Here is a 20,433-nt window from a genome sequence, read left to right as displayed (position 1 = left end):
GTGGGTTCTTTTTAACTTGTAGCTCGGCCACGAACAAGTAACTTAATGCTAACAGGGATGGGCTGTTCATAGAGTAGGTCTGAGCGACTTCAACCCAACGACACCCAAACCTGTAACAGCAATCAATCAGCTACTCAAATGCTTCAGGAAGAAAGTCAAACTTCAACTAGTTAAACTTCTGTAGGGCACAGATTTCCTGGAGTCTAAAGGAAGAGCTTTCCTTAATTTCCAGTAACGGGCTTACATATGAGCTACTGTTTTCAAAACTCCAGTCTCACGTCAGCTATTTTTACAGGTGAATTTTTCTAGTACTCAGAGATTTATTTTCTACATTTTGTTAAGAATTAACACCTTTGACATGATATCACTTAAAGGCTAGGTGTCAAAAATCAATTGCTTAAGACTGGATTATAGCAAGCGCAGTGAGAAAACCAGCACTATGCATAAGGCTATGAAATACAGGTGAATTTTTCTAGTACTCAGAGATTTATTTCCTACATTTTGTTAAGAATTAACACCTTTGCCATGATATCACTTAAAGGCTAGGTGTCAAAAATCAATTGCTTAAGACTGGATTACAGCAAGCGCAGTAAGAAAACCAGCACTATGCATAATGCTATGAATGAAAGTCATTTTAGGAGAAATAAAAAGGAATCAAAAAGAAATAGCCAGAAAATTATGTTGATTTTACCTTGCCACCTGAACTACTCTGCCAGCGTTACTCTCCAGTTTGTATTCAAACAACATGGGGATTGATCCTACAGCGTGTTTAAATTGGCATCATTTCAATGAAGAGATCAGCTCTTGACCAGAAGCAGCATAATGCTGCTTTTCACTGCTCTGGTACCTCTGAATCCTTCCAAGGTGCCCTACCTGCAGTATGAAAACATACGCTGATATTTAGGCAATTTCTTCCTTCATGTGAATTTTCTGGGAAGGTTTCAGATGCAATTAGCTAAGGCTTTCTGAAGTGAAGCCAGGAAAAAAATTTAGAGATAAGAAGGAAATTCCATGGAAAGGAGAGTCTCTTGGCAGAAGATGCCAGCAATGGAAACAATCTACAGCAGTAAATGCTACAAAGCAGTCTTGACTGATAACCTCTCTTACCAAACACCTATCATTTTTTGTAACAATCATGAGAACAGAGTATTATATCTGTAACTTTACCACTTGTGGGACCAATAAAACAGTATATTCTGATGAAACTCTTAAAACCCATTCAGTACTTAGTGAAGCACATCTAAAAGGCCAGATTTCACGGATGGAAAATCTCAGATTTCACCGTGGAAACTTAAACTCTTTAAACAGAGTTTATCAGTTCTGAAGATTATCAGAAAAATACAACAAAAACTAACACGCCCATCAGGAATAGAAAACCAATTTACAGTGAGGAGGTGTACAGGGCTCAGGAACTTGGTCACTGCATGGAGAGGCTGCATGGGGCCAGACAAAGATGTCTGGTTTAGGATGAGGATGAGGAAGATGAGAAGATACAAACAGTTGGAGAGGAGATTCTGTTCTTGAGAGAGAAGATGAGGAAGTATCAGAGGCTAAAAAGCGAAACAAAGAGAATGATAAGGGTGTGGGGGGGGTGGGAAAGAAAAAAGATCCAAGAACAGGGTTTAATGGACTCACGGGTGCCAAAAAATGCAAAACATTTATTTCACCATTCAGCAAGATGGAAATGGCTTCTACATAAAACAAATATCACTTCTTCTGAAAGCAACATAAAAAAATAAATACCCTGTACTCATATGTACTCTCCCTCCATACTAAACTAGATTTAAAAAACAAGTTAAAGATTTTTTCCCTATGTTCTAATGCATAAATTTGTAAAATATATTTAAAGGGAAAATAAAGCCAAAGCTTAAAACTCAGATACTATTGTTTCTTCCTATGATAAACTGCAACCAATATGCAACAAATGGAATAACCTGTTTTTAAAAAGAATGAGTGCAACTTACCTTAACCAAAATAGACAACTGAGTCTCAAGTAATTTGCATGTGCACATCTATCTTTGGATAGGAAATGTGCCTGCCGTTCTGTGAAATTTTACTTCAGTGATTGATTCATCAAAAACTTTTTTTTTTCCACCCTATTTATTTCCTTCATCAATATATACAAATAGGGTTGCTTACGACCCAGGGCAAACAGAAACAGAAGGTAAACTTCAAGTAGACTTGCCCCAGTTATTGATCAGGGCATTAGAATTAACATCTTGCCTTGTTAGAAATCCACAACACGCTTTTTTATACTTCAAAAGTTAACACAAATTTAAACTTGAATAATTTAATCATTTCTGATTATGGGACTGGTAAAAGCTTTACATAAAACTGGTTTTTAAGACTTTTTTTCCCCCCCAGATTTCAACTTCTGCTTAATTGATCCATGTAAGAAAAGGAATCTTTTACACCCATTATAAGGTAGATGTATTTTTTAAACGGATTTTAAAATTCAAATTGCAAGTACATATGACTTCCGATTTGAATTTTAGTTCTCATTTCTTGGTGCTCAGATTGGCCAAACTCAGACTAGTCAGGCCAACGGGGTCATCATCACAGGTGGCAAGCAAAGTTAGGAAGAGGAAATTTTCCAAATATTCATGTGTATACACACACATAAATGCATACACATGGTAGCATTATACTGTATAAAGACGAGGGGAGCAAACATTTCTGTCCTAAGAGGATTTTCTGCAATACTTTTCCTGCATACTCCGATTTTAACATTTGTTTACTTATTTAAATGTCAAATTCCTTCTGCATTTCTAAACACTGAGTTTGCTTATGAGTTCTTTCAACCTATAAAAGTCTAACATCTCAACCATCTACTGTTTCTATCATCTGCCTTTTGTGAACAATGCTTTTTTGACTGTCTGCTTAAAGTTTTCTCACTCAGACACTATGAAAAGCTTGCTTATGGTACCATAACCTTTGAATTTCTGCAAAAATTTTATATAATCTTCTGGATGAAGAATTTTGGACAAAACTTGGATGTGGAGATTTTATATGTATACTACTGTATAGATACAGTAGATAAGAAAGCTCTAGCCCTTATCAGAATTTGAGTATTGGTATTAAAGCAAGGCTTCTTCTTTCTAAATTCTAAAACTAACAATTAAAAAACCCCAAACAAACAAACAAAACCCAACCCCAATCCCCCAAAAAACAACAAAAAAAGACATCACCCCCAACCTATCTTCCACAATTACCTTTTATAAGAAAAATAATCAAAAAGGGACCTCATATTTTTAATTTCCCATCTTGATCTCCTTGGCAGTAGAGATTCAGAAAAAAAGATGAACTATAAAAATCAGAATTTATGTATAGATACTGTTTTCCAATCAAGATATTGGCTGCAGGATTTGAATCTGGGGCAAGCTTTATGGGGCAAGTATCAATTCTTTATGCTCTCAAGTGTGGCATATATAAAATAGGATACTCCAAAGCTGCACATCAAGAACTTTGTGTTCCCACGACAGAAGAAACAAACAAATCCCACAACTACCCACCACTTTCCAGGCAACAAGCATTTTTTTGAAGGCATAATATATATTTTCTATATCTATGATTATGTATATATGTGTATGAAACCTTTAAAATCTAGTTGTGTCTTTAAAATTAAACAATGAGCTAGACTAAAATGTAGAATGATCACTATAGAATGATATGTTATCCTATACATTTAATTATATGAATGCAAGTCAAGAGAAAATTCCACAGCAACATAAATTATAGCAAATTTCAGACCCTATCGTGTTGCAATTCTTTGAAATCAAGAGACCTGATCCTTGCACTCAAAACCATTTGCCACTACAGCAAGCACAAACTACTTTCTACTTACTTACATGATTTCAAAACTGAGTGAACATTCAATCCAGCTGTAACTTTCAGAAGTTAAATAACTACATTAGATTTTTCTCTACTGCACAATTTTGCTATTAAACGAAGAGATACATTACACATTTCAATGTATCTTAATTTATGGGTCAGTGTGTTCTAATCCACAGACTGGCAAACTTTCCCATAAACTGTTTGTGTCAAAGTGGGATTAAGCAGAATTTCACATCGGAAAGGTGCCAGGAAAAGCGTGCTACAGTTTTGAGATAAAACCCAGGAAACGGAAAACTCTCAATATTTAGAATGCAAGTAACATGCTGTAAAGGTTTTTGGAACCAGCCTCATCATAGTCATTCCTTCTGCAATTTCCACAGAATGTGTGGCTCACCTGCTTTTTGGTTCTATGACTTTTAAGGCATATCAATTTGCATTGTGATAACTGAATATATTAAAACAGGCAAATTACATATTGCAAATATTTACTGGCATGTAACAGTCTTAGTTTTTATACAGTAGCATAATTTTTGATATGTATATTAAAATATCACAGTATACATGATTTGTAATAGATAAATTTTGCTTATATCAAAGCTATGTCTACAGTAAGTTACCCACCCATGTAACTATATTTTAATATATATATTAGAGATTTTAATTAATTTAGTTAGCAATGATGTCTTCAGGTTTTTTTTGAGGTTAAAAGTTTTCTGAATTTTTTCTGATTTACCTTTTAAAAAGAAAACATGCAAATACCAAATGGACAAAAAAGCATAGGACTTCGGCAAATAGGCTAATTCAGCATACTAATTTTTAGCCCTTGCATAAGAAAATACCACTAAGCAAGATCCATACTATAGATATTTTAATTTGCAGAGGACATAGTCAGCAAATACTTCAGAAATAAAAAAGAAAATATTATATTGCACAATGTCTATCTCCAATTACATGACAACAATGAAAATATGATTTCATTTTGCAAAATAGAACAAAAAACCCCCTCTAACGCAGAATCTAGCTACGGCCAGACCATTTTACCTATTTTATTGTTCAAATGCAGTTCTTACCTGTTTCAGGATCACTGAAATCTGGCAATGTAATTGTATTAAGCTGTCGTCTATCAGCAATAGCTCTGTCTAACAGGCTGCTCCCACGTCCGGAATCACTGTAATGAAGTACAGAAATTGTAAGCTATTAAAATATAAAATTATATACTGAGATACAAGTTGCACGCTGCCCTCCTCCCACGAAGGTTCTTACTATAAAAGTTCTTGCTGTGAACAAATTTAGTACCAAGCACCACTAACCACTCACAGTGCATTGTCAGCTGCATTAAACCAGAATTAAGCTGAGCAAAACTAAATCCATGTTTACTTCAGCAATTCTGTTTTCATAATTAATACAACCACAAAGGGAATACAGGCTTTTAATTTGATTCATAGTGAACAGCTTTACAGAAAAGATTTACTGTACCTCAAACTTTTATATAACATGAGGTACAGCTCTCACAGTGAGCCGAGATGGCAGATGTAAGTTTGAAAATCCACACTTTCCCAGGCTGAAGAGAAACACTAAACTCAGGACAGCTAATTTTAGGTAAAGATGTTTTAAAGATGCCATAAGTACATTTCACATAAAAAGGCATCATTTTTATCTCTAGAGTTTTGGGGTTTGGTTTGTTAGTTTTGTTTTTTTTATTTATTTGTCCTTTTTTGGGGAGGGGAGGGTGGGTGGCAGTGTTGTGGTTTTTTTGTTTTAGTACACACACACATATATATTAGAATCATAGAATGGTTTGGGTTGGAAGGGACCTTAAAGATCATCCAGTTCCAAGCCCCTGCCCTGGGCAGGGACACCTCCCACCAGACCAGGTTGCTCCAAGCCCCGTCCAACCTGGCCTTGAACCCCTCCAGGGAGGGGGCAGCCACAGCTTCTCTGGGCAACCTGGGCCAGTGTCTCAACACTTTCACAGTCCAGAATTTCTTCCTAATATCTAATCTAAATCTTCCCTCTTCCAGTTTATAACCATTACACAACCCCAACTCCCTCAGCCTGTCCTCATAGGCCATCTGCTGGATCCGTTCCAACAGGCCCACATTCTTCTTGTGCTGAGGACTCCAGAGCTGGACACAGCACTCCAGGTGGGGTCTCACCAGAGCGAGTAGAGGGGCAGAATCCTCTCCCGCAGCCTGCTGGCCACGATTTTTTTAATGCAGCCCAGGATACGGTTGGCTTTCTGGGCTGCCATTGCACATTGCTGGCTCATGCTGAGCCTTTCATCCACCAACACCCCCAAGCCCTTCTCCTCAGGGCTGCTCTCCAGCCATTCTCTGCCCAACCTGTATTTGTGCCTGGGACAGCAGTGGTTTTCACTGATTGCTCCTGTACACAAATGCACTTGATTTCTACTTTAGTTATAACTCAGTATCTGTCCCTCAGGCTTCTCATTGATATACCTGATGGAAAACCAACTGAGATCAAACAAAGAGCAAAAACTGAGCAGGTAATGTCCATCGCACTGCTATACAAGTATCTGATGCCACCTGGTACAAAGCTCTTCGGCTGCAGAATCTCTTCTCCAGAAACTGTCAACCCTTCAAACAACCACATAGCAGGAAATTCTGCTTGTCCTCTTCTCCGGATACTTGTTAAATATGTTGAATAGTACCAGCAAAGTGACCTTCCCGTTTAATTTCGCAGCTTATCTAAACATACATGGCAAAAAACCTCCATAGAAGCATTTTCCTTAAAGGAAACCCAAATAGGACTGTATCAATTTATCCAAATGCTTGCTAATACCTTTGAAGAATGTAAACAGGTTGATAAGCAAGACCTCCCTTTAAAAAAAGCCATGCTGACTTTGCAAGAATATCATATTAATCCATGGGACCTCTGATGTTTCTATAGTCTTAATTAACATCTACTCCTCCTTCATTTTACTTAGTGAAAGTCCTTGAACTAAATTTCCCCCACATCAATCCCTCCACTAGCCAATATATAAGGCTCTATAACCCAGAACAGAGAAAAAAGTCAAGGTGATACCAGTACATTGAGCCCCATCAAGGAGAAAGGCAGAGTTACCCCACCTCTGTAGTCAGTCCTCGTCACTGCAGAGCTTTGGTGTGCCTCACTTCACAGAACTGTGGGCAGCTTCTACGTGTCCATAAACTGGTATCTTTGCATTTCAGTCTCCAGAATCCCAGGGGATAAGTTTATTCATATGGAATACCAGAACCAGTAAAAGCAGGACTCCTGACCTAGTATTGCCCTGAAAGGCTACTGGGCAAGGAGCTGAGCAGCCAAGAATTTTTTAGCATCTTACCTTGGGTTAGTGAGATTATAGCAGGATTTCCAAATCTGGAGCATGTGTTTACATGTAAGGAGTGCCTCATCGGGGCCTCTGCACAGCGACTCCAATTTGACTTTTGTAAACAGCAATCTAGTGAAAAGGAAATTAAAAAAGAAAAGAGATTCCAATTCAAGCAAAGCCTTTTTAGAGATAGCCAACATTGCATCAAACTGGAGAAAACGTAACTTTAAAGACGTTGTTAATTTAAATAATTGTTTCATGAAGTAATTACAATAAAGTCAAATTTCTAATGTCAAAGTAACGGTGCTTTTACAAAATGACCTTTTCAACTGGACAGAAAGAGTAAATGTCAGGATCTTTAAAGTTTTGGTTTTTTTTAAAAAGTTAAGCTTAGTGAAATTAGCGTGACCACTAAAACCAGTACTTCCTATGTTGAAGAGAAGAGAGACATCTTCATTAAGAAAATCTTTACTACTTTTATGAGAAAGGTAAGTATTTTCCATCAACTGGCTTAGATGATTGTTAATAACATGTAACTCACGAAAGAAAACAACTCAGTACTCCTGCAACTTATTTCCCAATACTATCAACTTCCAGGGTAGAAAATGAAAGGGGTTACACTGGAAAAGAAACCACTAGCCCAGACAGACCAATGGGAGGTAGTCAGCATTGCTAAGGTCAACAAGAAATGCAGCCCCAATCTATATTATGTTGCCATCACCAGGTACTAAAATTGATGTTGACTGGAATTTTGAACATTTACAAGTGACAACCCGATAAAAAGCACATTAGTCATCAAATATCCAGCAAACTATTCATAATGGAAGCAAATATGTTTGCCACTAGAAATGAATTCTGATTTCAAAGATGATGTTTCTAATGGCAGCAAGACAAACAAAGCACGTAGCCTCATAAGATGACGACTGCATATTGCTTTTACATTCCATGTAGCAGTAGAAGGTTCTCCACAGAGATTGACTTAGACACCTTCCTGGATAATTAAAGAATATAAATGCAATATGACAATAAATGAGCCAGTCAACCGGTATGCACATGTATAGGAGTCACAGCATCTGGGAACAGATAATACCCTGGAAAATTACTAATTTAAGAGCAATTTTAAATAAATTGGAAGATTAAAGAGCACAAAGGAGAAGGAGAGGATGCATACAAAACTGTTAACCTACTTTCTGCTTTTAAACCCAGGTGTATTTTGGCATTTTATTCCAGTGCAACTTTAATCATCTTGAGTGAAAAATTTATACGATTGGTCATATGGTTTGCGTGGGAAGACTGAGAAGGGTGTAGAAGGTGGGCATGTGTGAAAGCTCAGAACTTTCTTATCCCAAATACAAACTTCAAGGCTGCTAATAGTAACTGCAAACTGCCAGAGGGCTTTCTCAAGAATAAGAAATGACATCAAGTGCCTCAGCAAGTTACAGCAGCTAAAGCTTTAGTGTTGCACTGAACGTCCTTTGCGGAAACTATCCAGCATGTCAACCTAAAAATGAAACACACTCTACCTTAATCGCACCTTAATTGTACAATGTGTGTTTTGGTGGGACTGTGGAAGAAATGAAACACAGGTCGCTGAGTTATTTTAAGAGAATAAGTACCTGTGGTAAAGGTGAAGCAGGTCATAGGGAGTCTCACCTGATGCCTTGTGAAGAATCAGTTACACTAGTAGAGTTTTCTTCCTATCAGTAAATTGGATTTGCATATACAGGGAACTACATAGATAATTTAAAGTCATATTTCATTTGGCAGAGTGGTTCTCTCTAGACATTCGTTTAACTGTGACTATATCACTGGAAGAAAAAACGTCCAGATCTGTCCATCATTTTACTCAAGAGAGAAGGAAAAATGACAAATAACATCCTCCTCCCCTCACACTACTACCTCTGTTCTACCTTTAACACATGCACACACACAAAACAAACAACATGGGCATCAAAACCCAAACCCTGAATCACAAGAATTTAGCTCATACAATCCTGTTTGCTTCTTAGTGTATGAAAAGAAGAGAGTACTTTTTACAGTTTGATGAGCCTATAGAAGTTCAGGTTTTTTATAATTTGTGATCATAAAGCACTTTGAAAAGTTATAGAACATAAATTCAGTGCTGCTGAATTTATTGCAAGTCATTCTAGAAAGAAGATACTCATAATATATACCCTATTATGTACAGGTTACAGATAGACTGAATTTACACTAACAGCCTTCAAGCATTTAAGACTTTCAGGAATTCTGTAGCAGAGAGAAGGCACAGGGTCAGTAAATCACTAAGATTCAGGATGCAAGAGCTGAAAGAAAAATTGAGCAGGAGATAGAAAGGGAGAGGACTTGACTATAAAGAAATGACTTCAAGACATGTGCAAAGTAGCAGGAGTCTGTGCAACAAAAATTTAAGAACCTGGACTAGCAGTGCAGGATTCAAAGGCAAGACAGCAGAAGACAAATATACTTGTAAGAATTAAAGCAATGCATCAGAATTTTATGCTTTTGGATGCACTCGGTGTACAAACAACATCATCTCTGTTTCTTATGCATTATGGCAATCAAGGGGACTGCCAGGTTTCCCAAAATACAAACAATAAGCTAAGTATGTTAGAAGAAACCTCGTAATTCTAATAAGGAAAGGCTAGGGGGTCATACCTAATGGGAATGGGAAAAAAAAAGAATCCCACTTGTGTGGGATTATCCACAGTAAACCAAAAATAATCTTTTGAACAGAAAAGGTTGCATTTAGAAAGCCACACAGGGCAGTTTCACTGGGTCCAAGAAGTACTTTGGCGATAAATCACAAAATAACTAAGACACTTCAGAAAACTGAGATGGGATGGTAAATAACAAAATGAAAACCTGCCAACTAAATGCTTATTTAACAAATGGGGGAAGGAAAGGAAGAAAGAAGAAGGAGGCAAAGGGCAGAAGGAAAACCATGTGACAAACAGGCCTCTCAGATCAACTTAATTCTTTCAAGTTGCCCTGAAATATGGCTGGAGGTATGAGTTGATAACAAGTTAATACCAGGAAGGTTTCAGAAACCGTGAGGTAGATCATCTGAAAAAGGATTTTCTGAAAGGTCAGCTTCAAGCATCTGTGGAAACAACTCCTGTGGAATCCAGCCTGCATTACTGACACAGAGAATTTTAACCTTTACAGGGATGTTTTCACACCCAATTTGATTACACAATTAAAAATGGCAAAGAATGGATAAAAGCTATCAAGAATCAGGCTGATGAAAAGCAAGCTGTGCATTTTATGAGTATCATGAATTATCTGGTGGTGTCTGTAAGAGTCAGAGGTTTAAATTACTGACAAACAGTGCAGAGTGACCACAGCGTAGTAGGATAGCACTCATCACTAAGAAGGAAATTACTGAGGAATAGACAATATTTAAAATAGAAATGAAGAGTAGAACAATGTGTGTCAGCGATGTGTCAAACCAGCATAAATATAATAGATAAGAACAGAGATCCGTTTGGGTCAAATCCTTTGGGGGAGGCAAGTAGGTAAAACAGGTTCTGTTAAAGACATTAGACTAATGGGGCATTCGTTCCAGCATCAGATGCAGATCTATAACATTATAGATAAAAATAAGGTGAATTGTATCATTCTAGGAGACTAATTACCCAGACAGAAAATGGAGAACAAATCAAACTCTTAAGTGGAAGGGCTTAGTTATTCTGGGAGCTAATAGCTGATAAATTTATGAAGTAGTTACTAAAGCAGCAAATGACTCCATTACTTCAAGACTGTTCTCCCTAACTAATGAGGACATTATAAAACAGCTGCTTGTAAACCCATCCATATAATACTGGATTTTTATTTAAATAAAGAATGAAAAATCCCAAATGGGTTTATAACTAGGTCTTTGAATTTCAGCAGCATACACCTAAAATACTTTGATAGCGAAGGCTGGCAAAGATATTCGAGATACAGCAGAAGCCTGGCATTTAACACAAAGATGCTAAAATGTTTGAGGATAGGCATCTCAACTTGAAGGGGTAAAAACTCAGTGTTTGACAAGCAAAACATTGATAACATTGTGCAAGTAAGACATCAGAAACATGCAGAGATCCTATCAACGATAGCAGGGGGCAGAAAGGGGAGACAAGAAAAATCAGCACAGAAAGCTGCATCTTAGGTACACGGTGAAAGCTAAACTAGACCTAACCAGAATATTATAAAAAGTTGTAGTCTCTAAAGGCCTTTTTGTATCTAAGTAGGAAAAAATAGCCACAGAAATGTGTATACTAAATAGGGGCAATGGGACAAACATTAAGGATACTCAGGAATGAACCCCCAACGCCCACCATAATCCTTATCTATGTTGTCTCAGATATGAAAACAATGACAAACAGAGAATGGGAACACTCCAGAAATGATTAGTTAATGCAGTCAAAAATAATCCATTTCTCAGAATTATGGAAACAGTGACACATAAGATAGCCCTTTCTGAAATAAAAATATTAAAGAAAATATCACTTCTGGACTGACTGGAGAACAGCAACTATATCACCAATGTCTTTTTCAAGAGGGAAAGCACAGATGAATATATACAATCTTAATAATGTGCAAAAATTTATACACAAATAGCATACAAAAAATGAAAGGAGTATTAGAGTATTACTAACAACTCACATCATTAATGGAAAAACAGGTTATAGCAAGTTTAATAAAGAGATTGTACCATACAAGCCGTGTAACACACCAGAGCTCCCTAAATATGCTAAAAGAAGAAAAAAAAGAATGACAACAACAAATAAGCCACGCAGAAAGGTGTCAAACAACAGTTTGGGCTCCCTGACGAGCACATCAATTATTACAATAGCTTAAATATAAGAATAAATTTTATATATAATCAGCTCTGATAGATAGCCTGTTACTTACTAGAGCATAAAAGAACGATGGAAAATACCAGTTCTGTGTAGAGTTACATAACATTTAATTTTGGTTTCACATTTAAGTGTCCATTTGATATATGCCACAATTTCAAATCCCGGAACATTAGGAAAATTTAAAAGAAGTTGTTCTGATTTTAAACCTAGGCACTATGATCATAAAAAAATCACAAAAAACAAAACCTCACCAAGTTTAAACATATGACTTGTGAAATCTTAGAGTAACTAGTCTGACAATGATCCTGTATTTAAACAAACAAACAAACACAGAAAAAAAGGGTGTCTGAAAATAAACTACTTTTTTTTTTTTTTAACAAAAAACATAGGCTTCTTTTCATATGATACAAATTTAAGGGAAAAAATAACCACGCTGCTGTAAAACTTACATTTACATGCTTACTTCATAGAATTGCATCTCATTTCTGTTACAAACCATAATAGTGTCAATTGTTTGTGTAAATTAAATCAGATTAACTGACGGACCCCACAGAGTAATAAAGAGGGAAAGCAGCACAAAGAATGCATAAAACTAAGTTTGAACAAATATTATTCAATATTGATGATTCGAAACAATCTAGATTTATTTATCTATCTCTTTCCTAAATAAATATTAGCAAGTCACTTCTTGCACCTAACAGTTACATATATAGGAAAAACTCCCTGTGACTGTTAGAGGAAACATAAAAGAAATGGGGAGGTAGGAGGAAGCCAAACCTTAGCAAATTCACTTTCTCTTAGTCCGTACGATCAGCAAGTGCCCTTATGACAGTCTTGTGATAAATAGAAATCATCAGAAATAAATGGTTTAGAAGAAAAAGTTAAAATTAAAAGAAAATCGCAGAGTCCCCAGCATTTATTTCACTCCCTGTCCAGAATTTTACAACAGTTTTACTGTCTTCAAGTTTGCAGCTTCTTTTATAAGGAGGTGGTGGGGCTGACTGCTTTAAGACCCCTCACTTGGGAATTCCACTGGAACCCACTCTAATAGATGTGTAATCCACTCTCCTAATGAAAAGATCCTTATAACAGCCCAGCGGGAAACTCCCCAAACCATTCGTTCAGCTGCACGGCTTAATAGCTCTAAAGCCTTATTTCTTTTTAAAAACCCAGCATATAGCTATAGGAACAAACACAGCCTTTTCACTCTAATGTGAAATGCATCATAGAAATGACTTGACCAAGAAGCAAATGAATGCCAGTAGACTGGTAAATGAATATAAGCCCACAACAGAGCAATTACACTCAAAATAAGTAACACAATCCTTTCCAACAGACACGATGCAGGTGATTTGCTGTATAAAGTGGTGAAGGTGCTACAGGAGAGATGGGGAGGGACCACTCTATCGGGTAGTGTAGTGATAGGACGAGGGGTAATGGTTATAAACTGGAAGAGGGAAGATTTAGATTAGATATTAGGAAGAAATTCTTGACTGTGAGGGTGGTGAGACACTGGAACAGGTTGCCCAGAGAAGCTGTGGCTGCCCCATCCCTGGAGGGGTTCAAGGCCAGGCTGGATGGGGCTTGGAGCAACCTGGTCTGGTGGGAGGTGTCCCTGACCGTGGCAGTGGGAGGTTGGAACTGGATGACCTTTAAGGTCCCTTCCCACTCTAACCATCCTATGATTCTATGATAAATGATACTGAAATGTTTTGTGTGGTTCTTGCTTGCACCTGATGAAAACTGCTACAGCTTAAAGATAACCAAAAGCCTCAAGAACGTGTCGTACTGTCAGCAAGCGTGGTGATATTCTTATCAGAAAGGACATTTGGCAGTGTCCCAATTACAGAGCATGAAGTCACTAGTATTACAGAGTACTTAGTAAAGAATGATATAAAACCCAATGGCTGGAAACAAATAAGGGACCAATTCAAGTTAAGAACAAAAATAGAGACTTAAGGAAGAGCACAGCTGAAACACTGGAACAAGCTACCACACGCTGCTATGGTTTTGCCAGTTTTTGACATGTTCTTATCAAGCCTGGACATCCTCTGGAAGGTATGCTTTAGCTAAACATATATTAATAGAAAAACTAAAGCAAATTTAACAACTTCTGATATATAGAAGGTCAGAGGTTTTAAAAACTGATCCTCCTGGCTCCAAACTCTATTAATATGAGCATCCTGTCCCTTTAACACCTGCTGTAGAAAGCGTACAGCTTCACCTCAGTCAATTCCAAAACATCTGCACCTTCATCAAAACACAAAATGACACAATTGCAAAAAATTTAACCTACTGGGAAAATGCCAATATGAAACTAGATAGTCTATGAAATGCCCATAATTGTATAAAGGATTTGCTTACACATTCAGTGATTTTAGGTGCATCACTTCTATCACTGTGATAATCAAATTAAAGAAAAAAATTCATGGAGGTGTCTGCCGCAATTGCACAGTGGACCCTTGCGGAGTCGGTCTACTCCATTTTGAGTATTCAAGGAAAGCTTTATTATCATGAAAGATATAAACATAACTCGTTCATTACAAAACATGAAAAATCATCATTTGTAAGCACCTCGAAATAACTTCTTGCACGACTGAACAAATTACTGTTATTTCCTGGTGATTTCTTTTGAATTTTTGTGACATTGCTACCCAAGCAATTTCTCTCGCCTTATCCTGAGGCCAGTTTCCTCTTTCCCACTTAATCACATCTGCTTCTCCTTTTTGTTCGAAGTGTAAACAGTCAGGAATGAGTCTCAATTATCCCAGCTGCATTTGCAAGCGAACAAGACACAATTAATGAGAAGAGGTTACCAAACACAAATATCAGCAATGTCTATACTTAGGAGTTTTTTTCCAGCTGCTTTTATCAATCCAGTTCCTTCAGGAAATCCAGTTGACACCAGAAACAGGAGGCACCCAAATCTAGCTTTGTTAAAACTGCATAAAATCATTTAACTTAGTAAAAAAAGTCTCCTAAACTGTTTCTCATTCAATCACCAAACATATCCAAAAGATGTGAAACCCGTGATTCAGGAAAAGTGACAGATTTCTATAGTGTCCATATTAATCATAAGTATTATTTCCACCAACTTTGGTTGCACAGATTTCCAGCAGTGGGAAGCCCACATAGATACAGAAACACAGATGAAGTAAAACCAGGCAGTTCAGATTGCTATTCAAACAAGCAAAAGATGCAACAAAATCAGCCCTCAAGTCCCAAAATAACAGTTTTGTGGAAACCATCAATGAGTGTCCTTGGTGTGCACTGGATGGCCTCTGCTGCTCCATTTGAAATATTATTCCCCATATATTTGTTCACAAAGCAGTAGTAGCATCGCTTCTTTGCAAGAAAAACCAGTAAGTCCTGTGACTTTTGGAGGAGTCCAAGCATACTGTATTCCATCTTAGGAATTCAATGTCCTTAAGAAAATCTGTAAACTATAATGAAGATAGTTTCTGACTAAAGCCAGAACAAATTAGTTATACTTGAAAACTTTTTGGTTTCCTGCCTTGAACACCCTGCGGCAGCAAGCTCATCACCCAAACGGGGACTCTTTCAATCAAGTTTCAAGGAAGAGTCTACAGCCTCACAAATATAATTCAGGGATAAGACCCTGAGGCCAATGACCAATCTGTTACATAAGGCAATATCTACCTATCTACAATTTCTTTTTTAATGGATCATTCAGTAAAAGCACATAACAACCAAAAGAGGTGGAAAAAAAAAAAGAAAAAGGAAAGACAAGCCCAGCATGTAAAGAAAAGCCACTAGCAACTAATGCTGTTCTTCAAGAGTTACAGAAAAATCATTCCTGAGAAAAAAATTCATTTAACTCCCGAGACAGACAGGATCAAAATGGAAAGGATTTGAAAAAGCATGTTGTCAAATGTATACAAGAATGTATACACCAACCTGAAAGACATGATTTTGCCAAACTTAGCAGATGACTGCTTCTTGTCCAGTCTTATATTGCTCCCCTTTCCTCGTATAATTCACAGTGCTCTATTTATCAAGGGGAAAAAAAAGTGAAAATTTAACTAGCACCACACTCTGTAGTGCAACTACAACTGACCTCAGGGAAAGAGAATAGCATAGTCAATACCCTTTAACTGATAAATACCCCCCTGTCCCACAAAACATCAGTCTATGTACCATCAGGCACTGCATGTACCAAGCAGCTCTTCTGTTCTACCCACCCTGACAGCTCCCAGAAGGAAATGAGTTTGTTAATCAATGAACTGAGAGGGATGTTAAAAAGCTCTGTGATTCTGGGAAATCTACGGTAGCTCAAAAGAGCTCTTGAGGGTCAGGAAGGAAAAGGTTTCATAGTTTTCAGAGGAGTGACATATTGGCCTGATACTTCTGTGAAATATTCTTGGAAGGAAAAAAAAAATTCCATCACACTTCAACAAATGTAAATGTTTAAACTGTGAACTTAGTCTTCGGTTGTCTTCAAACCTGTTACCATATGTCTGTCCTTTTTGAGTGTACTTAACATTAAAATAACATACTTGCACTCCTCAAATAACCCATCTGCTGTTCCCTACTTCTGCTACTGTAAAAGCTTGTCAGCTGCTATCCAGCACGGTTCAGTTTTCAGCATAAAATTAGCAATTAATATTTATAATTTATTTTGCCTAATTACACTAATTTCAGGCACTGTACTCCTCTTTAGGTGCCCCAACACTTGAAATAACGAGGGAACAGTTAAGATTAAGAAAACAGTATCACAAGTATTTCGTTAAGAAACCTAACTCTGTCTCCCTTGACTGAGAACCTACTGTTGACTAGCCATGAAGCTGAAACAGATACAAGTGCTGTTTCAAGACTTCATATTGTTCAAAAGACCACTAAGATACAAATTCCTCACAAGAAAAAAGACAAGGAAAGAGTAATGGAAAGGAGTTTTCATTAAGGGTCCTCAGGTCATCGTACATATAACCACACTATATATATTGTACAAGATATACCCAATAAGGCCAATATGAACCAATGCAACACAACCACCATTGCCTGCCATCAACTTGAATACACACCTCCTGGACTGCTTATAAATTCAGAGCAGGCAATAGTTGGATCAAATTAAATGAAATTCAAGGAAAACCCAAGCAGCAAGACCTCAAGCCTCCCTCACAGTTAACAACTCCATAAATTAAGATATATTGTAGCTCCTTCCTGCCTACTCTCTTTGCATTCAGGGCAGCATGTCCCTACTTCTGTTTCAAGAGGAGAAATGGATCATCTCACCCCCAGTCTCTCACATAGTTTGATGGTCAGGACCCTGAGCTGCATCATCTGTGGGTTCAAATCTTGCCAAGCTGGAGAGGAACTGAACCTCACATTTCTACAACAGGAACAAGCTGTCTAATGAAAGGTAACAAAAAACACAGTGTAACTTTAGATGAATTCAAATGCAGTAGGACCTGACTGAGATTAACTATTCAGATTTTTGAGTGCTGGCACCTTATTCTCACCCATCTCACCAGAGCAGAGTATTCATAATCTTTTCAGTAATCTTAATCTGTTCAGTAATCTTTTGTCTAAAGATCTTTCTGTCCCTGGGTCAAAGCACTCTCAGACTTCAGGAGGCTTCGGAGGTTAGCTAGCATTTAAAAGCAGATTGATTTTATTGTTCCAAAGAACACGGCTAACTTGTTTATAAATAGAGTGGTTACAACCTAGCACTTTAAGCTTACAAAAAGTTTGAATTGACAGTGCTATAAATATTCAGCAAATATCTTGCATTTTGATTATTTCTGGAAAACGTTACTATGTGCCTATTTCACATTCAGAGCTTTCTTAGATTTTTCACCAATAGCTTTTGCTATATCCCGTCAGGTCTCAGAGCAGATTGCATATTTATGCTGCCAATATAACAAAAAAAAGCAAGAACAATCAACTTTCTATTTAAGGAAAAAGCTGTACCTTACTGCTAACAGCATAATGTGATGTTGGCCCATTCATTCCACTCCTTTAGGTAATGATGGGACAGAATCCTTTGGCTCTGAGGGATTTCTTTCTACTTACTGACCTAGAGGGGCATGGGGCAAATTCATTTTCCGACTGGCCGTGTTTTTTCAGCAACTTTCTAGCTTTATAGTGCAGGAAGATTAACACTTATTTATGATACAAAGCTATACTTGCTGCATGCCTCAAATAGTGAACATGAATTCTAGGAATGCATCAGATTTTCAAATGTTAAGAACTCACTGACAACATTTTTACTAATTGATTACAACAGAAGAGTGCTGGAAAGCATCCACTTCTCAGCATGACTCATGGGGTGTTCTATGACTTCCCTGTAACCTCTGGCATTTTAAGAGGATGTAGTAGTATAAACGTCTGAAAATTTATATTATTTTGAAAGAAAAGAAAAAGAACACATAGCTGAGAAGAGGGCAGGAGAGCACTCAGTGCAGCAATGCAATTACAGCATGCAGAGGTATGCAGGTAAGAATAAGAATAAAAGAACTAAGAAATAACATAAATCACAAGCCCTATGTTTTACTTTAATGTTTTACTTTTTCCAAGTACAGAGATTTATTATGCTGCAAACCCACTGAAGTATCATTTTGCATACGGCTGAGGTCACGGATTCCAAGAGAAATACAGAGAATACCAAGAAAACTCTTGTACTATTTAGCTTACTGGGATAGTAGCATAACTGAAAGATAAAACATAAAACATGATGGTATTTGAAGTGTTTACAGAAATAATAAAGTGCCATAAGCAAATAATCAAATGTGTCAGTATATCTAAAAATTAGCAAGCCTTAGATGAACACAAGAGGACCTCTTTCCAGTCTGCCAGGGAGTACCATGGGATTGCATTGCTTACAGAAGTCGCAGAATAAGAAAATTGAATGAAAGATACACTACGTGCTTCTGTTTTATACGTTACATATATGGACATACACATTTCCAGAGCACCAGATACAGTGGGCAAGAACAGATTGTAAACGTGAGGTTTTGCTGATAAATCCTTGAAAAAATAACCCAGTTACTTGAAGGAATCAATCCAAATTTATATAATTGACCAGATGTGTCTGTCTGGCTGTCAGTATCAATTGCAGGAAGAAGGAACCCCAATCATATCCTTGACTTCTCTGGGAACCAGAATTAACTTGATAGCACTAAAAACAAGACTCTAAAAGACTGTCTAGAGATACACATAACTGCGTTGCACCCTGGATTCTTCAGTAATTGTCACCACACCTGATGGTGATTCCTGCTGCCAAGATACTCCTCTAAAATTCCCTGATCTGTATCCATATGTTGTAGCATAGCACACTGCATCACCACGGTGTTTGTATTATACAGCAGGACAAACAATTCAGAACCACTATTTATGACCCACATGATTAATATACATACACACATTAATAGAAAGATCAGTACTTTTTAAAGTAACTCAGGCAAAATGTTTAACCACGAGATGCAGTTATAAACAAGTACAGAAAGGCCATGAACCATATTAAAGAAAAAACATAAATACCTTTTGAATGCTCACAAGAGTAATTTTAAACATTTTGCTCAACAATCTTTTGTTCTCTCATTACAATAGACAGAACTGCAGTTTCACAAATCCTTCTTCTAGACTATTATTATTCTGAGAGAGAGAGCAACTTCTTCTTTGCCATTTACATCGCCACTAAGTGGCAGAAGATGAAACGAGAACAGACAGAAGATGACAGATCATGGTGCTTTGAACATATTTGGTTTTAAAAATAATAGAGTATAAAATTAGGTAGCTGATACTTCAATTGCCTCTCAAACCATGACTTACTGACAGGACCGTCAGAGCAGAGGAACACACAGACAGGTTTGGGAGAGGAAGCACTACATAGTTCTGAAATTGTGAAGCGTGTGTGGAAGCCCCTAATAAGAACAGAGACCATTTATACATGTGTGGATAAACTAAGAAGCGAGAAACAGCTAAAGGCCCCCAAAGCAGTGGCACAGAACTGGCTGCAAGCCACAGAAATTCTGAGGAGAGGTGGTAGCAACAGAGCTCCTGGTCAGATTTATGAGGAAAAGGCAACAGTACCTTATATAGGCAGCCAAAAGGAAGCAAGAAATGTCAAAGAACAGGAAGGAAAATGACTGTAATCTCTATTTTCAAACTAACAATTCTTAAAGAAATCATATTTTTCTGGTATGTGAATATAGCAACAATTTATGATACAGGACAGACATTTAAAAGTTGAAATTGAGATACTCCAAAAAATCATCTAAATAAACATTTAGGATATTTATAACACTATGGATTACAACCTTAGTGACTGTTGGCAAAGCACTGAAAGTTAATGGAAGCAGAACCTGAGATATTTTGCTGTAAAGCATTTCATTGGACTTTCATAAGAAAATAAATTAAAAAGCCCGCAACCCTACAAAAGTACAAAGTGTAACTGTATTTTAAGATATACTTAACAAGAAG

At 37.2% G+C, this 20,433-nt stretch overlaps 1 protein-coding gene across 1 annotated transcript in view; it reads right to left on the bottom strand.

The window, feature by feature from the left end:
- Positions 1 to 20,433, bottom strand: part of TTC7B (tetratricopeptide repeat domain 7B) — a 136,459-nt gene that overhangs the window by 41,412 nt on the left and 74,614 nt on the right. The window contains exons 16-18 of the mRNA XM_014947063.1: positions 7,160 to 7,276; positions 4,905 to 5,002; positions 1,386 to 1,550 (exon numbers count right to left, since the gene is read on the bottom strand). Coding sequence (XP_014802549.1) covers positions 1,386 to 1,550; positions 4,905 to 5,002; positions 7,160 to 7,276 — 380 coding nt within the window. The remainder of the gene's footprint in view (positions 1 to 1,385; positions 1,551 to 4,904; positions 5,003 to 7,159; positions 7,277 to 20,433) is intronic.

This window comes from Calidris pugnax, unplaced genomic scaffold, assembly GCF_001431845.1.
Source record: "Calidris pugnax isolate Ruff unplaced genomic scaffold, ASM143184v1 scaffold127, whole genome shotgun sequence".
NCBI classification, from domain to species: Eukaryota; Metazoa; Chordata; class Aves; order Charadriiformes; family Scolopacidae; genus Calidris; species Calidris pugnax.
The sequence above is the reverse complement of the archived record's forward strand: the minus strand, read 5'-3'. Positions and strand labels throughout refer to the sequence as shown.